Genomic DNA, 20,801 nt, shown 5'->3' on the forward strand with positions numbered 1-20,801 from the left:
TTTGGGTCACATTGGGAATGTCACCTTCCATGGAAGCCAGGTGGGCTTGGGATTGGGGTTTTTGGGGAAATAATGGTGGTCTCAGCAGTCTAGCTGGATGACATGGAGGCCTTAGTTTCCCACCATGGGCCCATGGGCTCAGCCCAGAGCTTTTCATTCAGATCCCAGGAGCAGAGCATGTTGAATTTACCTAGTGACATGGGGTTAGGGCCAGAGGGTCTGCCTAGATGTCCACTCCCCTTCCCATGGAGGCCAGAGGCAGGGCAGGGCAGGATATCTACACATGTGTCAGAGAGCTGTGGGGTCCTCCCCAGGAACTTGGTGGGAGAGGGAACACAGGTACTGGAAGTGGCTGTCCAGGTGGACACAGGGAGGGACTTTCCACAGTCACAGCTGGGGACAGGTAGACACACGTGACCTGATGGGTCCAAGTAGGAAAAGCTCAAAGGCTAGGAGGTGGCCCTGCTAGACCCACTGCTGGTGACAATTCCTGTGAGTGATGCTGGGCCGGGATCTAGGCTCAGGGTACAGAGCCCTGCCCCTTGCCTTCGCTCACAGCTCTGGGACAGAGACTGTTCAAGTGGGACAGGTTCTCCTGGGTGGAGGGGCAGCAAGCCGGAGGAAAGGAGGGACAGATTTGCATTTTGACAGTGCCAAGTCGGAAACGCTGTGGGACAAACATGCAGGCAGCAGCTGGGTCCCTGCGGCTTGAGCTCACAAGTGGGGTGTAAGTTACCGGCTGTGAGCACCCCGGGAGATGGCCCATGGCAAGATGTAGTGGGGCAAGAATCTTGGGGACTGTTGCCTTGAGCAGCAGGTATAGAAGGGGGGTCCCTGAAGGCTACCAGAGAGCTCATGTGGCATTGATGCACAGTGCTGGGGCATGGGTGGGTCGTGCTCATACAGGTTCAGAGGGCAGGAAGGACTCAGAGACCACGGGAGGAAGAGCTGATGTCGTTAGCGGAGGCTAGCTGCGCACTTCTGTCTGTTCAAACAGGACGAAGAGGAGATGGAAGAAGCAGCCAATCAGAAGCTTGCTCTGCAAAAGGCCAAAGAAGTGGCTGAAGTCAGTCCCATGTCTGCCGCCAACATCTCCGTTGCTGCTGCGTAAGGCTTTTGGGGGTGGGTTGCAGGGTGGCGGGGGCTGCTTCGGAGTCTCACAGCTGGGTTCTCAGCAGGACACGCCTTCTGGGGGCTTCCTCAGAATCCCACGCATTGGCAGGGGCTCCTTAGGACACAGCCCACAGGAGCTGTGATGTGAGGGAATGGTTCCCCTCCGAGAGCAGCCTTTGAGGAGTGGGTTCACCAGGAAAAGCCTCCATGGCTTCTCCCAGTTCGAGTCGAAGAAAGATGTGGCAATGCATGGCCCTCCCATCATGGGTAGGATTGGCTCTGACTTGCTCCTCAACAGTCTTGGGTGGCTCCAGGGCCCCTCGCTGGACAAAGACTGAGAGTCAGGGGTAAGGTGTCAATATGTCTGTTCTGTACTCAGCTTTTTAGGAATGTATTTTGTGAGCCAAAAGATTCTAGCTGGTACTTCAGCAGCCCATGAGACTTAATGCAGTTTCCCCAAAATGTCTTCAAGGTTTCAGTACGGGGACAGAGGTCAAGGGGAAGCCTTGATAATGACAAAAGGTGAAGGCAGGGCCAAGGCTTCTGTGGGGAGGCTGGTCACCCCAAGGTTCAGCTGAGCCTCAAGGCACATTGCAGAACCACATTTGGCAGTATTAGGGCCCTCAGAGTTGGGACAGAGTGCCCAGCCCAGGGCCAAAGGCTGCAGGGTGCTGGGGGAGGTCACCCATGGGGGCGCAGGGAGGAATGGGAAGGAGGGAGGAAGTCTGGCCTAGTATCAGGGTGGCTGTGAGAGAGCACCGAGGAGCTCTCCTTTTGTTGGGAGCTCGCTCTCTAGGCCAGGCTGAGTCCGCCTGGGACTGCTGACTTGTCTTCGGTGCCACGCCCACCCCACCACATACCTCCCATTCCCCGTGTGGACCCAGCTGGCCTCCCTCCCTCTCCCTGTTCCCCAGGAACAGCCATGGGCACATCTGATGACACATGCATCCGTGCTGCTGAGTGGGTGGATGGGTTTGCTGGGAGCGTGGGCGTGCCGGTCAGTGAGCACGACAGCAGCCCTGTTCTTGTCCAGCAGTCCCCAGGGTGATGGCCTGTTTCCTAGGAGGGCCTTTGCAGAGGACCTGCCCCTAAGCCAACCAGGAAGCCCTGGCCTCTGTGGGGGAGAAGAAGCTAGAGGAGGCCGCAGACCCCTGGGGGGCCCAGGCAGGGATGCAGGCGGCCTGCAGGTAGCCAGGCAGGACACAGCAGTCATCACGAAGACAGCTACTGCGGGGCTCAGTGCTCAGTTGTCTGTGTTTCGTTTGGCCAATTCAACGACTTGGTCAGCCTGGTCCTGGGCTTGCTTTGAGGAGGTTGTGGTGCCCTGGAAGATGGCCCCTTCTCCTGAACTTTGTAAACTGCTGGTGGTCTGCTTTAGCAGAGGGAACAGGTGAGCCTTTGACTTATTCATGGGCCTTGTGGGTTTCTGTTCAGCGTTTGCCTTCTCTGCTCTTGGAGGTGAGTGCATTGTCCCATGCGCCCTATACCTGCCAGAGCTGCCCACGCCTTAGGGGTGTATGGCAGGGCGTCCATTCCCATCGGGGCTGAGACCTCAGAGAGGCAGGTGCTGGGGCCCTCAGCACAAACTACCTTAAAGGGGAATGATCATAGAGATTTTTGGCTTCTCTGTTGGTTTTGGAAAAGCTTCCTGAAAGTCACTGGGAAATGGCTGGAGTTACACCCGAGGGACGTGGGTTGGTGATGTAGCCTGCTTGCCCCTGGGCGGGTCATGGTGAGCTGGAGGCACCTGGTTTAGAGCCTGAGGAGCCAAGGAGTCAGGTGGGCTAGGGCAGAGCCGGTGGTCAGGCCACCAGGAAAGGTCTGGATGTTCTTCCTCTGCCCCTGTCCTCATCTGGGGACACTGCTATGTAGGTACAAGCCTACAGACTGGTGTACCCAGGCCCAGGGTGTGTTACACCAGCCGTTGGCCTGATCTCCACCTCGGTGCTTCTCTTCTCCTGGGTGGAGCTCCTGGGGTTACACAGGTGTCTGCCTCACAGTGGGGCCTGAGCTTGGTGCCAGCTCATTCATGTCGTCAGCCTGGGTGCGTGCAGGCCCTGGCCTGTGTTCCCCCTTCTTGGGCTAGCTATCGGTCCTGCAGGTTCTCCTGGGATGCAGCTTTAGGCCTTTGAACCCTGTGGCATGTCCTCAGTCTGCCTCTGTCAGATGGCAGTCTGTCTGATGTGATCACTGACGCTCCTGCACGCTTCAGACCAGGTCTGAACTCCCAGGTGTGTGGGTGGTGGGTGTGTTGGTGTTTGCCCTCCTCTTTGTGTGGAGACCTCTGAGCACTAAAGGCCGAGGCTCAGAGCTGCTGGTGTCTGTCTGTCCTCTGTCTGTCCATTGCCCCCCACCCTCCCAACTGTTTCTGTTCTCCCCGTGAGTCGTGCTGGGTGAATGGGCAACGCCTGCTTCTTCCCCACTGCTGGGTCGGGGTACGGGCGAGGCCCCTGAGTGACCCTCATCTTGACCCAGCTCCGTGCAGCCATGCCGTGTGGTCTGTGAAGTGGGAGGACTGGTCCAGATGTTCTCTGCGATGCCTTGGATGCAGACGGGCCCTTAGTGTCCTTGCTGTTTGAGAGGCTCCCCTGGGCTCTGTGCGGCTGCACTGAGCCTCCGTGCCCCCTCAGAGGGGTGTCCCTGTCCCTTGGAGTTGGGCTGCAGCCTCAGGTGACAGCCACTTCAGGCTCCTGGGAGGGAAGGGTCGCTAAGGTTGACATGGCCCTCCTGGTTCTCTGTGCTCGGTTACCCTTCTCCTCACCTGGACTTCTGAATGCTGGTACACACACTCACCCACAGTGTTCACTTACCTCACATGATTCAGTCCCCCCGACACTCACTGTCACACACACTCATGCTCACACACGATCACACCCACTGGACTCTCACACATGTTCACATGAACACACATGCTCATTCACAGCCTCACACTCGTTCACACACATCCACACTCCTACACACCATATACGCACTCACACCCAGTCGCACACTGATTTGCACACTCTTTCTCACACACGCACTTGCACAGACCCACACACCTGTTTGCATCCAGGACCTGCAGGTGGATGAGTTGCTCTGAGCTCCTCACAAATGTGTGTAGACTTGGCTTTGAGAAAGAGGAGCTGGGAAGCCATGTGGTCCTCCCCTGGGGAAACTACCTTAAAGGGGAATGATCATAGAGATTTTTGGCTTCTCTGTTGGTTTTGGAAAAGCTTCCTGAAAGTCACTGGGAAATGGCTGGAGTTACACCCGAGGGAAGTGGGTTGGTGATGTAGCCTGCTTGCCCCTGGGCGGGTCATGGTGAGCTGGAGGCACCTGGTTTAGAGCCTGAGGAGCCAAGGAGTCAGGTGGGCTAGGGCAGAGCCGGTGGTCAGGCAGCAGGACTCAGGTAAAGCCCAAAGGTAAGGTGTTCTGTGTTAGCCGGCTTTGCCCCATCTCAAAGGCAAGGCAAATGCAGAGGTCATCCCACTATGGCCCCGTGGGAGCAGGACACCAAGTGGCAGGGGAGAGCCATTTGGAATTTAGGGACACACGGTGCTGGCTCTTTCCAACCCCACTGCCCTTCGTGGGGCAGAGTGTGCTGAGCTGTAGTGGATGGGCCCCCAGATTGCAGCTTCTTGTCTTCCAGCCATGGTGGGGTGTGCCGTGTTCTTTTCAGTGTCACTGTTCCGTCGGATGCTCGTTCTTTCTCAACCTCTCTTTTACCCCGAGGTCTCAGCTGGTGCCCGTTCTGATGGAAGCGTCCCTGGCCTCCTGCCCAGATGCATACTGCAGCCTGTGCCCTGACCTGACGTGGCTTAAACGTGTTCTGTGTCCCTTAGAACCCTCTCTGGTTTTCTCACTTTTCTTTTGTTCTGTTTTTTGCATGTGCAGTTTTGTAAAGCACACTCGAGGTGCTGCATCTCGCAGCTCATCTGTCTCCAGCGTAAACTCACCGTGAGTTGCTCGGCTAGGACACCCTCTGTGCTTCATGGCAGCTACACGCGAACCTCCCTCCACTCCTAACTGCTTTCCCACCTCAAATCACTCGCTTCAGGGGCAGCTGCTGGGGGACGGTGGGCATGCTTCCTGACGTTCCCAAGTCCTGCTCACGGGCATCAGACTCTGAGTTCAGCCCCTCCTCCTCTCCCTCCTGGTCCTCTTGTCTGCTGTCTGTCCACGTGCCGTCTCTCTGGCGTCTTGAGCATGTATCTGCTTCTCCTGAGGTGGCCGTTGCTGGGCACCAATGGGTGCTGTCTCCTTGTGGTTCCCACGAGGTGGAGTGTTCAGTAGGACTCACTGAGGACATTCGTAGGGTCCTCCTGCCCCCTCCCTTTTTGACTTGGGAGGGGATGTATCTGTGATCCTTAGGAAGTTGTCCTAGCAAGAGCAGAGCTGCTGTCTCATGTTAGACCAGCCAGAGCCTGAGTAGAGCCACAGAAACCCCAGTGTGTCCCTCTTGGAGGTGACACCATTCTGACTGGGGAAGTGGTCTTGGGATGCTTGCCTCCAGGGGCTTCCTCTCAAGGGTGAGACCAACCGCTGCAGGTGAGAAGTCCCTGGAGTGGTTGGGTGTGGTCAGCCCACCTGGATGGGGGTAGCCAGGTGTCCTCTCTGGGTCCCGGTGGTGTGGGAGCTCTTGCCCTCCCTGAGCCACTTGCTCCCTACTCAGCCAGCATAGGCCTCAGGTGGGCTTGCTCACAAGCACTTGGAGCTGCTGGCTCTTGGGTCCCTGACGTCTCACAGGGTAAGAAAGTTGGGCCCCGGATGACTGATCACAGGTGGAGTCAGATGTGGTTGTAGGGACTGATGGCGTCACAGTGAGGGCTGCTCCACATTGTCCGCAGCTTTGGGGAACTGGCTCTTTCAGCCCAGAGACCTCAAAGCAGGGCCATGCCACTGAGGCTCCTTTTTGGGCCCTGCAGGCATCCACAGTGCCTGGGCTGGGTGTGACCGAATAGGGCTATACCAGCCAGCTGGGGTCGAGACATTGTGGGAGCAGCTCCCCCATGTGACTCCTTAAAGAGCCTTTTTAAATAAGGACTTCGTCTGGATTACTGTCACTCTGTGTCAGATGGTGGCCTGACACTCGCTCGCATATCCTTGCTGCTTGTGAGCTCGGTGGAGAGGTGCAGAGTGAGAGCCCAGGGGTGGCCACACTACTTTATGGGCCAGACAGAGCAAGGACAGAACAGCAACCAGGTGGGTGCAGGTCGACTCAGACACCAACAAGGAGGGGAGGCCTGGTGCACGGACTCAGAGACACACCCAGAGAGGAAGCCAGGACATCACCGAGTGGTGGGTAGGTACAGACCTTTTCAGGTGGCATTATGGCCCAGAGAGGGAGAGAGACCCAGCAGGAGCAGGGCCAGGTGGGGCCATGTGACCCCAGCTGCTCAGTGTCTTGCTCCCCTGGGAAGTTCTAGGGGAGTCTGCCAGCCCTGTGGTACCCTCTACTTTAGCAGACAAGTCACCTCTTTGTGAAGCTTAGCTGGTCTCTGGGGGAGAAGGAGCTGTGGCTAGGGTCAGGTTGAGGGCAGAACCATGTCATCGGGAGCCCATCCTCACCTGAGCTCCCAGCCACCACACTGTCCCCCGTCTTTATGGCCTGTCTGTTCTGATGGAGAACTGGCCTCCAGGTCTTCGGCTGCATCTAACACTAACTCTGCCGACCAAATGGCGCAGAGTCCAGGTCTGTGTCGAGCTGCTGGACTGGCTGTCAGCCCTCATGGGCTCCTATCATCCACTTCACATGGCTCAGCATTGTTCAGAGCTTGGTCCTTTGTTTTGGTGCCAGGCTGGGATGGGTAGGTCCCCTGGGCTCTAGACTGAGGTCCAAGAAACAGAAGGCGGTGGGTCCGCTGCAAGGTGTCTCCGGGAGCAGGGAAGCTCAGCTTGGATGTGTCAGAGGCGGCAGCTCAGGGCCTGGCGTGGCAGTTGAAGGTGTCAGTCAGCAGATGGCCAGAGAGGCCAACACTTGTCCCCCAGCCTTGCCCTGCCTGCCCACCATATGGGCTCCCAGGTGAGGGGCAGACATGGTGCTCTTCTGCTTTCATACTCTTGAGGCACTCCCCACACTGGAGCCTGGACTTCACCTCCAAAGGGGCAGGATTCGGCATCACTCACTTTGTGCAGGCCAGCTGCAGGGGTTGGGCTTTTCCCACACCTGGCCACCTCTGACTCTGCAGGTCAGCATGGTGCTCGGTGGGTCAGGGCCCTGATGCTGGTGGCCTGCCCAGCCTGGGCCCTGGTCTGGGGCCCCCAGGCTGACTGTGCTGTCAGTGTGGCTGGGGTGTGGCCAAGGCCTCACCTCTGTAGATACCTTTTTTCTGTTTTGCCTTTGCATGAGTCTGATCCTGGCTGCGTCAGTGACGTGCTGTGGGGCCCTCTATGAGTCATGCCTCCTAGGCTCAGTGTCTTCATCTGTGAAATAGGGACAAGAGGTAGTTGTGAGGGTTGGATGAGATGGGCACTGCAGCCCACAGCACAGTGTGGCTCTGAACAAGACAGATGCCACCACCACCACCATGGTGGGTCCAGAAACCTCCAGAGGCTGAAGGACAAGACTCTGGCCTCGGATGGGGTTTCCGCTTGGCCAGGGTGGGACTGGGGTCGCCTAATTTGGAGGCCTTACTCAGCACAGACTCCAGAATGCAAAGGGCTTCTCACGTACCCTGGGCTGTGGAGCCCCACATGTGACCATGTGGGTGAGGCTGGAGGGTGGTCAGACCTTTGGTAGCCTGTGCAGTGAGGGCTGAGACTGAAGCACAGGCTACTCCTGGTGTTGGAGGGCTCCTCTCTGCCCTGGTGGATGGAAGGGGCTCTCTGTGGAGCCAGGAGAGTGGAGGGCACTGAGGACCACAGGAGGTAGCATCTCTAGCGCTAGACCTAACTGCTGGGCTCCTGGGAGCAAGTGGTCACTGAGCCGAGGGGCAGCTGCCTGGATGGGGCTGACCACCTTAGGGAGCAGTCACAGCTTACCCTTTGCCCCTGATAGGGCCCACTGCCCCTGGCCCCTTGCTCCCTGGGCTACTGCCTACCCTGTTCCTGAGGGCCCACCTCTTCTCAGGGTCTCTCACAAATAGCCCTGTCTCCTTCTGGCCAGTGGCTGTTTTTCTGGAAGTGGAGATGGAGAAGCCCCTTCCTGGGCAGCTCTGCTCTATGCTGCAGCAAGGCCAATGCCCCAGGGCTGCTGCAGAGGGCTCCCTGCCTCCTGCCTCTTCCTCAGTCCTGCCCCATTTGGACGCTGATGCCCCTCCTCTCCCCATGTTGGCCTTCCTGGCCAGCAGCCCACCCGCCCTGGAAGCCTGTCTGCCACCTCATGCTGGTGCCTATCATTCCCACTGCCCTGCATCCCTTGGCCAAGGGCCCCTGTACACCTGCTCAAGGGTGGCCTTGAGCCCCCCACCCCCGACCCCCAGGCTGGTGCTCTCACAATCTTTGGGATCCTGACGGGGTGGGGGCGGTGCTGGATTCTTGTTACCCTGCGTATCCCCTACTTGTTCTGCACCGATTGCCAGGGGTCTCGAGGGCTCCGGCCACCCCTCCTCCCTCCCTCTCCTCCCTGCGCCCACTCTGCCGTCCCTCCATCGCTGCGTCCATCTGTGGCTTCCCCTGTGAGGCAGAGAGGTCGGAGGGCGGCGCAGGGGCGGCCGCTCACCGCCGGTCTCCCCACAGCAGGCCGCAGAACTCAGCCAAGGCGCGCTCGGTGTGGGAGCAGCGCGCCAGCCAGCTGCGGCTGCAGAACCTGAGGGCCAGCTGCGAGGCGCTGTACAGCGAGATGGACCCCGAGGAGAGGCTGCGCTACGCCACCACGCGCCACCTGCGGCCCGACATGAAGACGCACCTGGACCGGCCGCTCGTGGTGGAGCTAGGCCGCGACGGGCCGCGGGTCCCCTCGGGAGGCAAGGCGCGGCCCGAGGGCCCGGAGGCTGCCGAGGGCGCGGACCCGCCGCGCAGGCACCACCGGCACCGCGACAAGGCTGCGGCCCCGGCCCCGGCGGCAGCGGCGGAGGACAGGGTGGACGCGCCGAAGGCCGAGGGCGGGGAGCCCGGGGCCCGGGAAGAGCGCACGAGGCCGCACCGCAGCCGCAGCAAGGAGACCCGGAGCGAGCGCGGCCGCGGCCCGGGCCCCGAGGGCGGCCGGCGCCACCACCGGCGCGGCTCCCCAGACGAGGCGGCCGAGCGGGAGCCGCGGCGCCACCGCGCGCACAGGCACGCACCCGACCAGGGCAAGGAAGGCGGCGCGGCCGGGGCCAAGGGCGAGCGGCGAGCGCGCCACCGCGGCGGCCCCCGGGCCGGCCCCCGGGAGGCCGGGAGCGGGGAGGAGCCGGCGCGGCGGCACCGGGCGCGGCACAAGGCGCTGCCCACGCACGAGGATGTGGAGAAGGAGGCGGCGGAGAAGGAGGGCGAGGCCGAGGACCGGGACAAGGAGAAGGAGCTCCGGAACCACCAGCCCAAGTGAGGAAGTGCGCATGCGGAGGGTGGGCGGAGCCGCTGGCCGGAGAGGGGGCTGGGGGTGGGCAGGGCCCACCGGGTTCAGGGTGCAGAGCTGCCCCGCGGCACCTGTTGGGGCTGGTCCTCCCCGCCCTCTGTTGCCATCTCTCTCTGCGGCGGTGGCAATGCTGCCTTGTTGGGGGTGACGTGTAGAATGCTTAAAACTGTGTAGGGGGCAGGGTATGCTCAGTGAATGTCAGCCATTATTCTAAGGTACCCAGGTGGGAAAGAGGGCATGGGGGAAATTGTTGGGAGTGGTTTGGGACATGTTGGCGTGGGAAGAGCATAGTGGCCCAGGGAAAAGAGAAAATTGGGGAGAGACTGAGGAAGGCCTGAGGAGGCCACTGGGCCAATGGTAGAAGAGAATAGGGCCAGGCTGGGTGGCCATGGCACAGAGGGCCTCCTACCCTTCCGCAGCTGGGCCAGGATCTGACTCTGACTCTGTGAGAAACCTGGGGTAACAGGAGCCCCCAGGCAAAGGCCACCAGCCTCCCAGAACTCATGCAGCTGGAGATGACCGCTCAGGACCAGCCCAGTCCAGGCACTGTCTTTGTGCAGAGCTCTGTGTTGGGCCTCTTGGTCTGGTGGGGCTCTAGGTGGAGTAGCTTAGGGAAGCATCCTCTTACAGGCTTCTTCATTCTGCAGACAGTTCCCTTTCTATACATACTGTGATGCTAGCCATGCCTGGTCTTGTGCCAGGGACAGACAGGTGAGTCAGCCCCATTTTACCCTTCAGACCTAAAAACACAGAAATGTACAAAGTGATAAAAACCATATGAAATGCCAGAGTAGCAGAGGACGTGGTCAGGGATTTATTTGGTCTGGATAGGGGCATAAGGAGCTGGATTTTGCAGACTGAATAGCAGTTTGGGGCCGAATCAGACTCTGATGTGCATTCTTGGTTGCAGGGAGGCACACTGTGACCTGGAGGCCAGTGGGATGATGGGTGTGGGCCCTGTGCATGCATTGCCCAGCACTTGTCTACAGAAGGTGGAGGAACAGCCAGAGGATGCAGATAATCAGCGGAATGTCACACGGATGGGCAGTCAACCCTCGGACCTGAGTGCTACTGTGCATATCCCAGTGACGCTGACCGGCCCTCCTGGGGAGACCACAACTGTTCCCAGTGAGTATCTCCCCGTATTAGCGGGGCAGGGCCCACCTTGTGCAGGCCCAGTTTGCTCTCCCCACCCCCCCACCCCCTCCATGATAGCTGCTTGGGGACAGAGCATGCCTGTGTGAGAGGAAGTCCTTTGTGGTCAGCGTCTGTGCCTTGACGCCTCATTGTTTCCCAGTGGCCCAGAGGAGCACTGTTACCCTTACATACTATTACACGTCACTTAAGCTCTATTCTCCTCCCTTCCAAAAATATTTGCAAGTTACCAGCTCGGTGCCAGGCATGGTGTTAGAGGAGTGCTGGGGGACAGCAGGATGGAGCAAGGCCAGGGCTGCCCTTGTGGGGCTCACAGTCTCATCAGGAAGACAGACCTCAGGACAGTCATGACTCTTCATAGTCATGTGAAAGCTGCTACCGACCATGGCCCCAGACTTGATGGAGGCTGACAACTAGCCGGTGGTCTTCCCACGACTTATGTGCCTTATGATTCCTGCTCTAAGGTCCCCACAGGCCTTTGCCTGAGCCCTTTTCTTTTTCCACTCACTCACTCACTCACTCACTCACACATTCATGAGCTCCTGACCATGTGCAGGCACCGAGGAGGATACAGGGTGAACAAGATGCTGTTCCTGTCTTCAGGTCACTCCATCTAGTAGGGAGAGACCTGTAGGGATCAAATACAGTCCCCTCACACTGTGTGTAGAAGGTGTCTAGACGTCTTGGGAGCACCAAAGACGGAGAAAGCATTCCAGGGGAGAGGGAGAGGCCACGGAAGCAGAGCTGACATGCAAGGCCAGATGAAGATTTCGGTCTCGAGAAGACCAGGTGTCACAAGATGCCTGCCTCTGTGTGCAGATGTGTCCACACGCACAGGCGTGTGCATATGCCCCTTATCTCTTGCGCAGGTGCGCTTATCTGGGGCCTGTGAACCAGTGTACGATGCTAGGGGTAGCAGTGGGAGGTGGCCAGCTCTGGCTGCTTAGGCTCCCCTCCTCCTCGCTTCCTTGGGAGAAAGCTTTCCCTGGCCCATTCTCTTGTTTCACCTCTCATGGATACTAATGGGTCTGTCTTCCCAGACTCCTGGAAAGCAACCCCCTGGTCTGAATCTCTCTGGCTAAGCTCGAGGATGAGCCCAGGGTTCCCACCTGGCTTTTGTCCATGAGTCACGTGCAGCCCCTCCTCCCCAACTCCTGGCAACCACTGATCTTTTTAGTGTTTCTATAGTTCTGCCTTTTCTAAAATGTCACATATTTGGAATGATGCAGTGTATAGCCTTTTCAGACTGGATTCTTCCACTTACCAGTATGCATTTAAGGTTCCGCCATGTCTTTTCATGGCTTGATAGTTCATTTCTTTTTAGCGCTGAATGGTATTCCATTGTCTGGATGGACCACAGTTTATCCATCCACCTATTGAAGGATATCTTGGTTGCTTCCAAATTTTGGCAATTACGAATAAAGCTGTTACAAGCATTTATGTTCAGGATTTTGTATGGACATTCATTTCAACTCATTTGGGCAAATAGCTAAGAGCATGACTGTTGGATTATAAGGTAAGATTGTGTTTAGCTTTGTGAAAAACTGGCGAACAGTTTAACAAATTGGCTGTATCATTTTGCATTCCCACCAGCAATGAATGAGAATTCCTGTTGCTTCACATCTTCTCCAACATCTGGTATTGTCAGTGTTTTGTATTTTTGCTGTTCTAATAAGTATGTAATGGTATGTCATTGTTCTATTTTGCAATTCCCTATTGACATATGACATTGAGCATCTTTTAATATGCTTGTTTGTCATCTGTATATCTTATTTGGTGAGATACCTGTTCATATCTTTTGCTGACTTTTTAATTTTCTTATTTGAAAAAAAAATTGAGACTTAATTTTTTAGAGAGCAGTTTAAGGTTCAAAACAGAGAGGAAGGTACAGAGAGTTCCCCTTACTCTGTGCCCCCCACACATACATAGCCTCCCCCATTACCAACATTCCCCACCAGATGATGCATTTGTTACCAAGGATGAATCTACACTGACACATCATAATCACCAGAAGTCTGTAGTTTACCTTAGGGCTCACTCTTGGTGTTGTACATTCTCTGGGTTTGGACAAATGTACAATGACATATATCCGTCATCATAATAGGATACAGAGTATTTGCACTGCCCTAATAATTCTCTGTGCTCTGCCTATTCATCCCTCCCCCTCCCCAACCTTTAGCAACCACTGATCTCTTTACTGACCATTGTTTTGCCTTATTCAGAATGCAATATATTTGGAATCATACAGTACATAGCCTTTTTAGATTGGTTTCTTTCGCTTACCTTATATTTAAGGTTCTTCCATGTCTTTTCATGGCTTGAAAGCTCATTTCTTTTTGGCACTGAATAATATTTCCATTGTCTGGGTGTTCCACAGTTTATCCATTCATCTACTGGAGAACATCTTGGGCCCTTCTAAATTTTGACAATTATGAATAAAGCTGTTAAAAACATCTGTGTGCAAGATTTTGTGTGAACTTGCTTTCAACTTCTTTGGGTAAATACCAAGGAGAGTAATGGCTGGATCACATGGCAAGAGTATGTTTAGTTTTGTAAGAAACCACTGAACTGTCTATACCACTTTGCATTTCCACTAGTAATGTATGAGAGTTCCCATTACTCCATGGCCTTGCCAGCATTTGGTATTGTTAGTGTTCCAGATTTTGGCCATTCTGTAAGTGTGTAGTGGTATCAAATTGTTTTAATTTGCATTTCCCTAATGATGTGTGATGTGGAACATTGTTTTTATATACTTATTTGCAATCTGCATTATCTTCTTTAGTAAGGTGTCTGTTAAGATCTTCGGCCCATTTTTTAATTAGGTTGTTTTCTTATTTTCAATTTTTAAGAGTTCTTTGTAAATTTTAGATAACACTTTTTTTTAATCAGATGTGTTTTTTGCAGATTTTTTCTCCCATCTGTGGCTCATCTAATTGTGCTCTTGACATTGTCTTTCACAGAGCAGAATTTATTAATTTTAGTGAAGTCCAGCTGATCCATTATTTTTTTTTTTCATGGATCATATCTTTGGTGTTGTATCTAAAAAGGATCATCATCAACAAGGTCATTTAGGTTTTCTCCTATGTCATCCCCTAGGAGTTTTACAGTTTTGCATTTCACATTTAGGCTTATGAGCCATTTTGACTTAACTTATGTGAAGAGTATAATGTCTATGTCTATATTCATTTTCGCATGTGAACGTCCAGTTGTTCCTAGCACCAGTTGTTGAAGAGACGATCATTGCCCCGGTGATTATCTTTGCTTCTTTATCAATGATCAGTTGACTATATTTCTGGGGTCTATTTCTGATCTCTCTATTCTGTTCTGTTGTTCTATTTGTCTGTTCTTTCACTGATACGATACTGTCTCGATCACTGTAACTTTATAGTGAGTCTTAAAGTTGGGTGGCACTGGTCCTCTAACTTTGTTCATCTCCTTCTATATTGAAGCGTTGGCTGTTCTGGATCTTTTGCTTCTCTATATAAACTTTTGCTCGCTATATAAATCATTTTGCTGATATCCATAAAATAACTTGATGAGATTTTGATTGGGATTGCATTAAATCCATAGGTCAAGTTGGGAAGAACTAGCACCTTGACAATATTGACTCTTCCTGTTCATGAACGTGGAACATTTCTGTCTTTATTTAGTTCTTTGATTTCATACACCAGAGTTTCAGTTTTCTATGTGTAGATCTTGTAGACATTTTGTTAGATTTATACTTAAGAATTTCATTTTGGGGGGAGCTAATATAAATGATACTGTGCTTTTAATTCCAAATTTCACTTATTTATTGTTGATAAATAGGAAAGTAATTGACTTTGGTGTATTAACTTTGTATCCTGAAACCTTGCTAAAATCACATTTAGTACCAGGAGTTTTTTGTTGATTCTTTTGGATTTTCTATATAGATACCACCTTATCTGTGAACAAAGACAGTTTTATGTCTTCCTTCCCAATTTGTATATGTTTTATTTCCTTTTCTTGCCTTATTGCATTAGCAAGGACTTCCAACATGATGTTGAAAGGAGTGGTGAGAGGTGACACCCTTGCCTTGTAGACCTGATCTTAGTGGGAAAATTTCAAGTTTCTCATCATTAAGTATGAGGTGAGCTGTAGGTGTTTTGAAGATAATCTTTTATCAAGTTGGGAAGTTCCCTTCTATTCCTAGTTTACTGAGAGGTTTTATGATGAATGGGTTTTGGATTTTGTCAAATGCTTTTTTCCATCTATTGATATGATCAAGTGACTTTTCTTCTTTAATCTGTTGATGTGATCATTCAATGATTTTCAAATGTTGGAAGAGCCTTGAATACCTGGGACAGATCCCACTTGGTTATGGTATATAATTCTTTTTATACTTTTTGGGATTTGATTTGCTAATATTTTGTTAAGAATTTTTGTGTCTATTTTCATGAGAGATATTAGTCTATAGTTTTCTTGTAATGCCTTGTCTGGTTTTGTTACTAGGGTAATGCTGATCTCATAAAATTAGTTAGGAAGTACTCCCTTTGCTTCTGTCCTTTTTTTTTTTTTTTTAAAGATTTTATTTATTTATTTGAGACAGAGAGAATGAGAGAGAGAGAGCACATGAGAGGGGGGAGGGTCAGAGGGAGAAGCAGGCTCCCCGCCGAGCAGGGAGCCCGATGCGAGACTCGATCCCGGGACTCCAGGATCATGACCTGAGCCGAAGGCAGTGGCTTAACCAACTGAGCCACCCAGGCGCCCTGCTTCTGTCCTTTGAAAGAGATTGTTGGGGCGCCTGAGTGGCTCAGTCGTTGAGCGTCTGCCTTCGGCTTAGGTCATGATCCCAGGGTCCTGGGATCGAGCCCCGCATCGGGCTCCCTGCTTGGCGGGGGGCCTGCTTCTCCCTCTCCCACTCCCCCTGCTTGTATTCCTGCTCTCTCTCTCTTTCTCTCAAATAAATAAATAAAATCTTAAAAAAAAAAAAAAGAGAGATTGTTGACAACTGGTATAATTTCTTCCTTAAATGTTTGGTCGAATTCATCAGTGAACCCATCTGGGTGGGCCTGGTGCTTTCTGTTTTGGAAGATAGTTAATTTATGAATTAATCTCTTTAATAGATAGACGCCTATTTACATTGTCTGTTTCTTCTTGTGTGAGTTTTGGTAGATTTGTCCTTCCAAGGACTTGGTCCATTTCATGTAAGTTATTGAATTTGTGGGCGTAGAGTTGTTCATAGTGTTCTTTTATTATCCTTTTCATCTTCATGAGATCAGTAGCGATGTCCCCTTTCATTTCTTGTATTAGTAATTTGTGTTTTCCCTCTTTTTTCTTAGTTAGCCTAAAATAGAGATTTATCAATTTTAATGATCGTTTCTTTGAAAAGATTTGCATTGGTTTTGTTGATATTCTTTATTTATTTTCTGTTTTCAATTTCACTGATTTCTGCTCTAATTCTTTTTTTTTTCTTTTTTCTTTTTTTTTTTAATTTCTTTGAGAGGGAGAGGGATAGGTGGAGGGGCAGAGGGAGAGGGAGAGAGAGAATCTTAAGCAGGCTTCACACCCAGCTTGGGCCACCTGTGGCTTGATCTCATGACCCTGAGATCATGACCTGAGCCGAAAATCCAGTCGGACACTTAACCACCTGAGCCACCCACGTGCCCCACTGCTCTAATTCTTATTATGTCCTTTCTTTTGCTTACTTTTATTTTTATTTTATTTTTTATTATGTTATATTAGCCACCATACAGTACATCATTAGTTTTTGATGCAGTGATCCACGATTCATTGTTTCTTTTGCTTACCTTTAATGGTTTTTTTTTTCCCTACAGTGGGAGCTTAGATTACTGATTTTAGATCTTTCTTTTCTAATATATGCATTCAGTGCTATAAATTTTCTTGTAAGCATTGCTTTTCCTGCATCCAACAAACTGATAAGTTGTGTTTTCATTTTCATTTAGTTAAAAATATTTTTATGTTTGAGATTTCCTCTTTGACCCATGTGTTACTTAGCAGTGTGTTGTTTAATTTCTACATATTTGGGGACTTTCCAGTTATCTTTCTGTTATAATTTCTAGTTTAGTTCCATTGTAGTCTGAGAACAGACATTTTTGCCCACTTTTTAATTAGATTGTTTTCTAATTATTGAGTTTTAAGATTCCTTTCTATGTTTTGGATACCAGTCTTTTATCAGATATGTGGTTTGCAAATGATTTCCCCCAGTTTGTGGCTTGTCTTTTCATTCTCTTGTTGTCTACTGTTTCTGATTATTACTGGTGCAAGGGTTAATTTGGTTTCTGTCATGGCTTCTGCTAGGTGCAGAAATCTAAACTATTGACTTTTTTTTTTTTCAAAGATTTTATTTATTTATTTGACAGAGAAAGCGAGAGAGAGCACAAGCAGGGGGAGCAGCAAGGAGAGGGAGAAGCAGGCTCCCCGCAGAGCAAAGAGCCCGATGTGGGGCTCAATCCCAGGACCCTAAGATCATGACCTGGGCCGAAGGCAGATGCTTAACCGACTGAGCCACCCAGGCACCCTAGGCTATTGACTTTTATATGTCAGTTTTGTATCCTACTACTTTCCTGAACCCTCAAATTGTGTATTTGTTTTAGCATTGACTCTTGGATTTTTTTCCCCAAGTGTATTTTCAAAACTTCTACAAATATAGTTCTAACTATTCCTTTCCTATCTTGGACCTCTCATTGTTTGCTTTTTAAAAAAAATTTTAAATTTTTTTGCATGATTGCACTGGCTAATACACTATCAGGTAACAGTGGAGTTAGTGGGTATCCTTACCTTGTTTCTGCCTGTACTAAATAAGATTCTAATTTTGGGCTTGAGAGGTATGTGTGTGTGTGTGTGTGTGTGTGTGTGTGTGTTTAAGTAAAATCAAGGTACAGTACCCATTAATTCCTATTTCAATAAGTATTTGTCTGGAGTAGATGTTGAATTTTGTTGAAGGCCTTTTCAGGACCCTAGACATCATACATTTTCCCCCTTAAATATGGGGATTTATAGTAATGAACTTTCTGCTATTGAACTGTCTTTGCGATCTTAGAATAAACCCCACTTAGTTAACATTTTTTTTAAAGATTTTTATTTTTAAATAATCTCTACATTCAATGTGGGGGTTGAACTCACAACCCCAAGATGAACAGTCATATGCTCTACCGACTGAGCTAGCCAGGCACCCCAGTTAACATATTTTTTAATGTGATGTTACAGTCTGTTAATAATTTATGTAGGATCCTTGGATTGATGCTTTTTACTGACACCAATTCTTTTAGGGTTCCCAGACCCAATTCCAACATGGAGAGGTCCGCCCCCACCTAGTACCTAGCAATTCTCAGACACCAGTAGGGTGTCTGAGAATTCAACTCAATTCTGATACTACCTACCAGTAGATAGCATCAGGTTCCACAGCTTAAGGGTTCAGTCCTATAAGACTGCCTCCCACGCTCCACTTCAGACACTAGTCAGAAGCCCCAGGCTGTCACCTGTGCTTCTGACCTAACAGCTACAGATTGGAGGTTCCAACACCTCCTCCTTAAGTTCTTTAATTTCCTCACAGAACTCAGGGAAACACTTACATTTACCATTTTGTTAAAGGATATGATAAAGGATAAGAATCAATAGCTAGATGAAGAGATACATAGGGTGAGCTCTGGGGAAAGGGTGTGGAGCTTCCATGCCCTCTATTGGCATGCCACTCTTCCCAATCTCCACCTGTTCACCAACCCAGAGGCTCTCTGAACCCAGTCTTTGGGTTTTTATGGAGGCTTTGTTGCAGTCCTGATTTACTAAGTCATTGGCCGTTGGTTGATTCATCCTCCAGCCTCTATTCCCTCCCTGGAAGTCAGGGTTGGGGCTGAACGTCTCAACCCTCTAATCATGTGGTTAGTCCTCCTGGCAACCAGCTCCCACCCTGGGGTGGAGTCCAGAAGTCACCTTCATTAGTAACAGGATACCCATGTCCCCTTTATGGCTCTGAAGCGTTCTCAGGAACTGTGCATGAAGGCCAAATGCATCTGAGAAATACATTGTGGTCATCTGAGTGACCAAATATGTATTTCTTGTAAATCATTATATTGCATATTTTATTTTATTTATTATTTTTAAAATCTAAATTCAACTAATTAACATATAATGTATTATTGGTTTCAGAGGTGTAGAGGTCAGTGATTCATTAGTCTTATATAATTGCATATTTTAAAGTGAGATGTATTCTGTAGCTTTCTTATCCTATGTTCAAGTATCATAAGGTTTAGATATGAATGTTATATAATTCCCTTATGTTTAACTTCATTAATCCATTACTGAAAATTAAATGTTGTAGTGTTTCTATTTCCTGTCATTTTAAATGGGAAAATTATAATGTACTATAAAAATTATAATGTATTAAAGTTGGTTGTACTCAAAATCCCCAGTTAATTTTTAAAAATATAACTGGGGTGCCTGGGTGGCTCAGTCAGTTAGGGGTCTGACTCTTGATTTCGGCTCAGGTCATGATCTCAGGGTTGTGAGATTGAGTCCCGTGTTGGGCTTCACGGTCAGTGGGGAGTCTGCTTGAGATTTTCTCCCTCTGCCACTCCCCCTGCTTGTGCTTTCTTTCTCTCTCTCTCTCTCTCTCTCACTCTAAAAATAAATAAATCTTTAAAACTATAACTAAAGCACAAACGCTGAAAAGTAAAAGCTATCATATTAGGATACAAAATGCTTAGCACATTGTTCCCTGATCACCACAGTTAAAAAAGCTGTTAACAAGCAATTGCTTTGGACACCTCCTTTATTGAAGCTTATTGTAATTTTCAAAAACATCCACACATGGGGCACCTGGGTGGCTCAATTGTTAAGTGTCTGCCTTCGGCTCAGGTCATGATCCCAGAGTCCTGGGATCGAGCCCCGCATCGGGCTCCCGGCTCAGCGGGAAGCCTGCTTCTCCCTCTCCCACTCCCCCTGCTTGTGTTCCCTCTCTTGCTGTGTCTCTCTCTGTCAGATAAATAAATAAAATCTTAAAAAAAAAATCCACACATAATTCTAATAGTCAACCAACTGAACTTGAAATCTTGGCTGAGAGTTTTTCCCTACATTTTTTTTGGCTAAAAATATATTGAGGGGCGCCTGGGTAGCTCAGTCAGTTAAGCAGCTGGCTCTTGATTTCTGTTCAGGTCAAGATCTCAGAGTCCTGGGATTGAGCCCTGGGTCTGGCTCTGCGCTCAGTGGGGAGTCTGCTTCCTCTCCCTCTGCCCCTCCTCCCCAGCTCTCTCTCTTTCTCTCTCAAATAAATAAATCTTTTAAAAAAATGTTATATTGGGTTTGGGGAAATATACAAAATGTTATATTGTAATGCAAGATACATGTTTTCCTGAAGTGAGGGTATTATAAAATTGAGGGGCACTTTATGGGGAAAATTAACCCGAGGTGGTCTATATGATATACCTCTTACTGATTCACAAAAAGAATGAGAACGTTTTCTTTTCCTTTTCTGGGATAGTTTAGCATTAGGATTGCTTGTTTGGTTAGAATTCCCTTGTGAAATCATCTGGCTCTGGTTTCATTGTGAAGGGCAATTCTTTGATAATTTCTCTATTCTGTATGGATATTGTCTGTTTAAACTTCTTATCTCCTGAGATCTGTTTGGTAAATTACAATTTCTTTAGACGTGATCATTTGATCTAGGTTTTCCAATTTATGTATATATAGTTATGCAAAGAAGTGGCTTAAGTTTTTAAAAAAATTTCCTCTGTTTTTCCCCCCTTGTCACTTTTTTATCCTGTGTATTTTATGTTTTCCTCTTTTTTTCCCTTGATTAGATTAGTGATTTATATATTCTGTAGGTTTTCATAAAAAGAACCAGCATTTTATTTTATTTATTAGTTCTGCTGTGGTTTTGATTTTTAGCTTGTTACTTTCCAGTTTTATCTTTATTATTTCCCTCTTGGCTTTTTGTTTTACTTTGTTGTTCCTTTACTAGCTTCCTGAGTTAGAGACTTCGTTTACTTATTTTATTCTTTAATTTTTGTTACATGATTATTTAAGGTTATGAATTTTCCTCTTATTACTAATTTAATTGTATGCTATAGATTCTGACATTTGG

General features: G+C 49.8%; 1 protein-coding gene across 7 annotated transcripts in view; it reads left to right on the forward strand.

Moving 5' to 3' along the window:
* CACNA1B (calcium voltage-gated channel subunit alpha1 B) overlaps positions 1-20,801 on the forward strand; it is a 188,762-nt gene that overhangs the window by 88,277 nt on the left and 79,684 nt on the right. For 4 of the 7 annotated variants that reach the window (XM_078062105.1, XM_078062104.1, XM_078062109.1 and 1 more), the window contains exons 18-20: positions 998-1,107; positions 8,770-9,552; positions 10,497-10,714. In XM_078062105.1, the coding sequence (XP_077918231.1) occupies positions 998-1,107; positions 8,770-9,552; positions 10,497-10,714 (1,111 nt within the window). The remainder of the gene's footprint in view (positions 1-997; positions 1,108-8,769; positions 9,553-10,496; positions 10,715-20,801) is intronic. The other 3 variants (XM_078062106.1, XM_078062108.1, XM_078062110.1) reach the window with 2 other exon arrangements.

The sequence above is a fragment of the Halichoerus grypus genome, chromosome 14, assembly GCF_964656455.1.
Source record: "Halichoerus grypus chromosome 14, mHalGry1.hap1.1, whole genome shotgun sequence".
NCBI classification, from domain to species: domain Eukaryota; kingdom Metazoa; phylum Chordata; class Mammalia; order Carnivora; family Phocidae; genus Halichoerus; species Halichoerus grypus.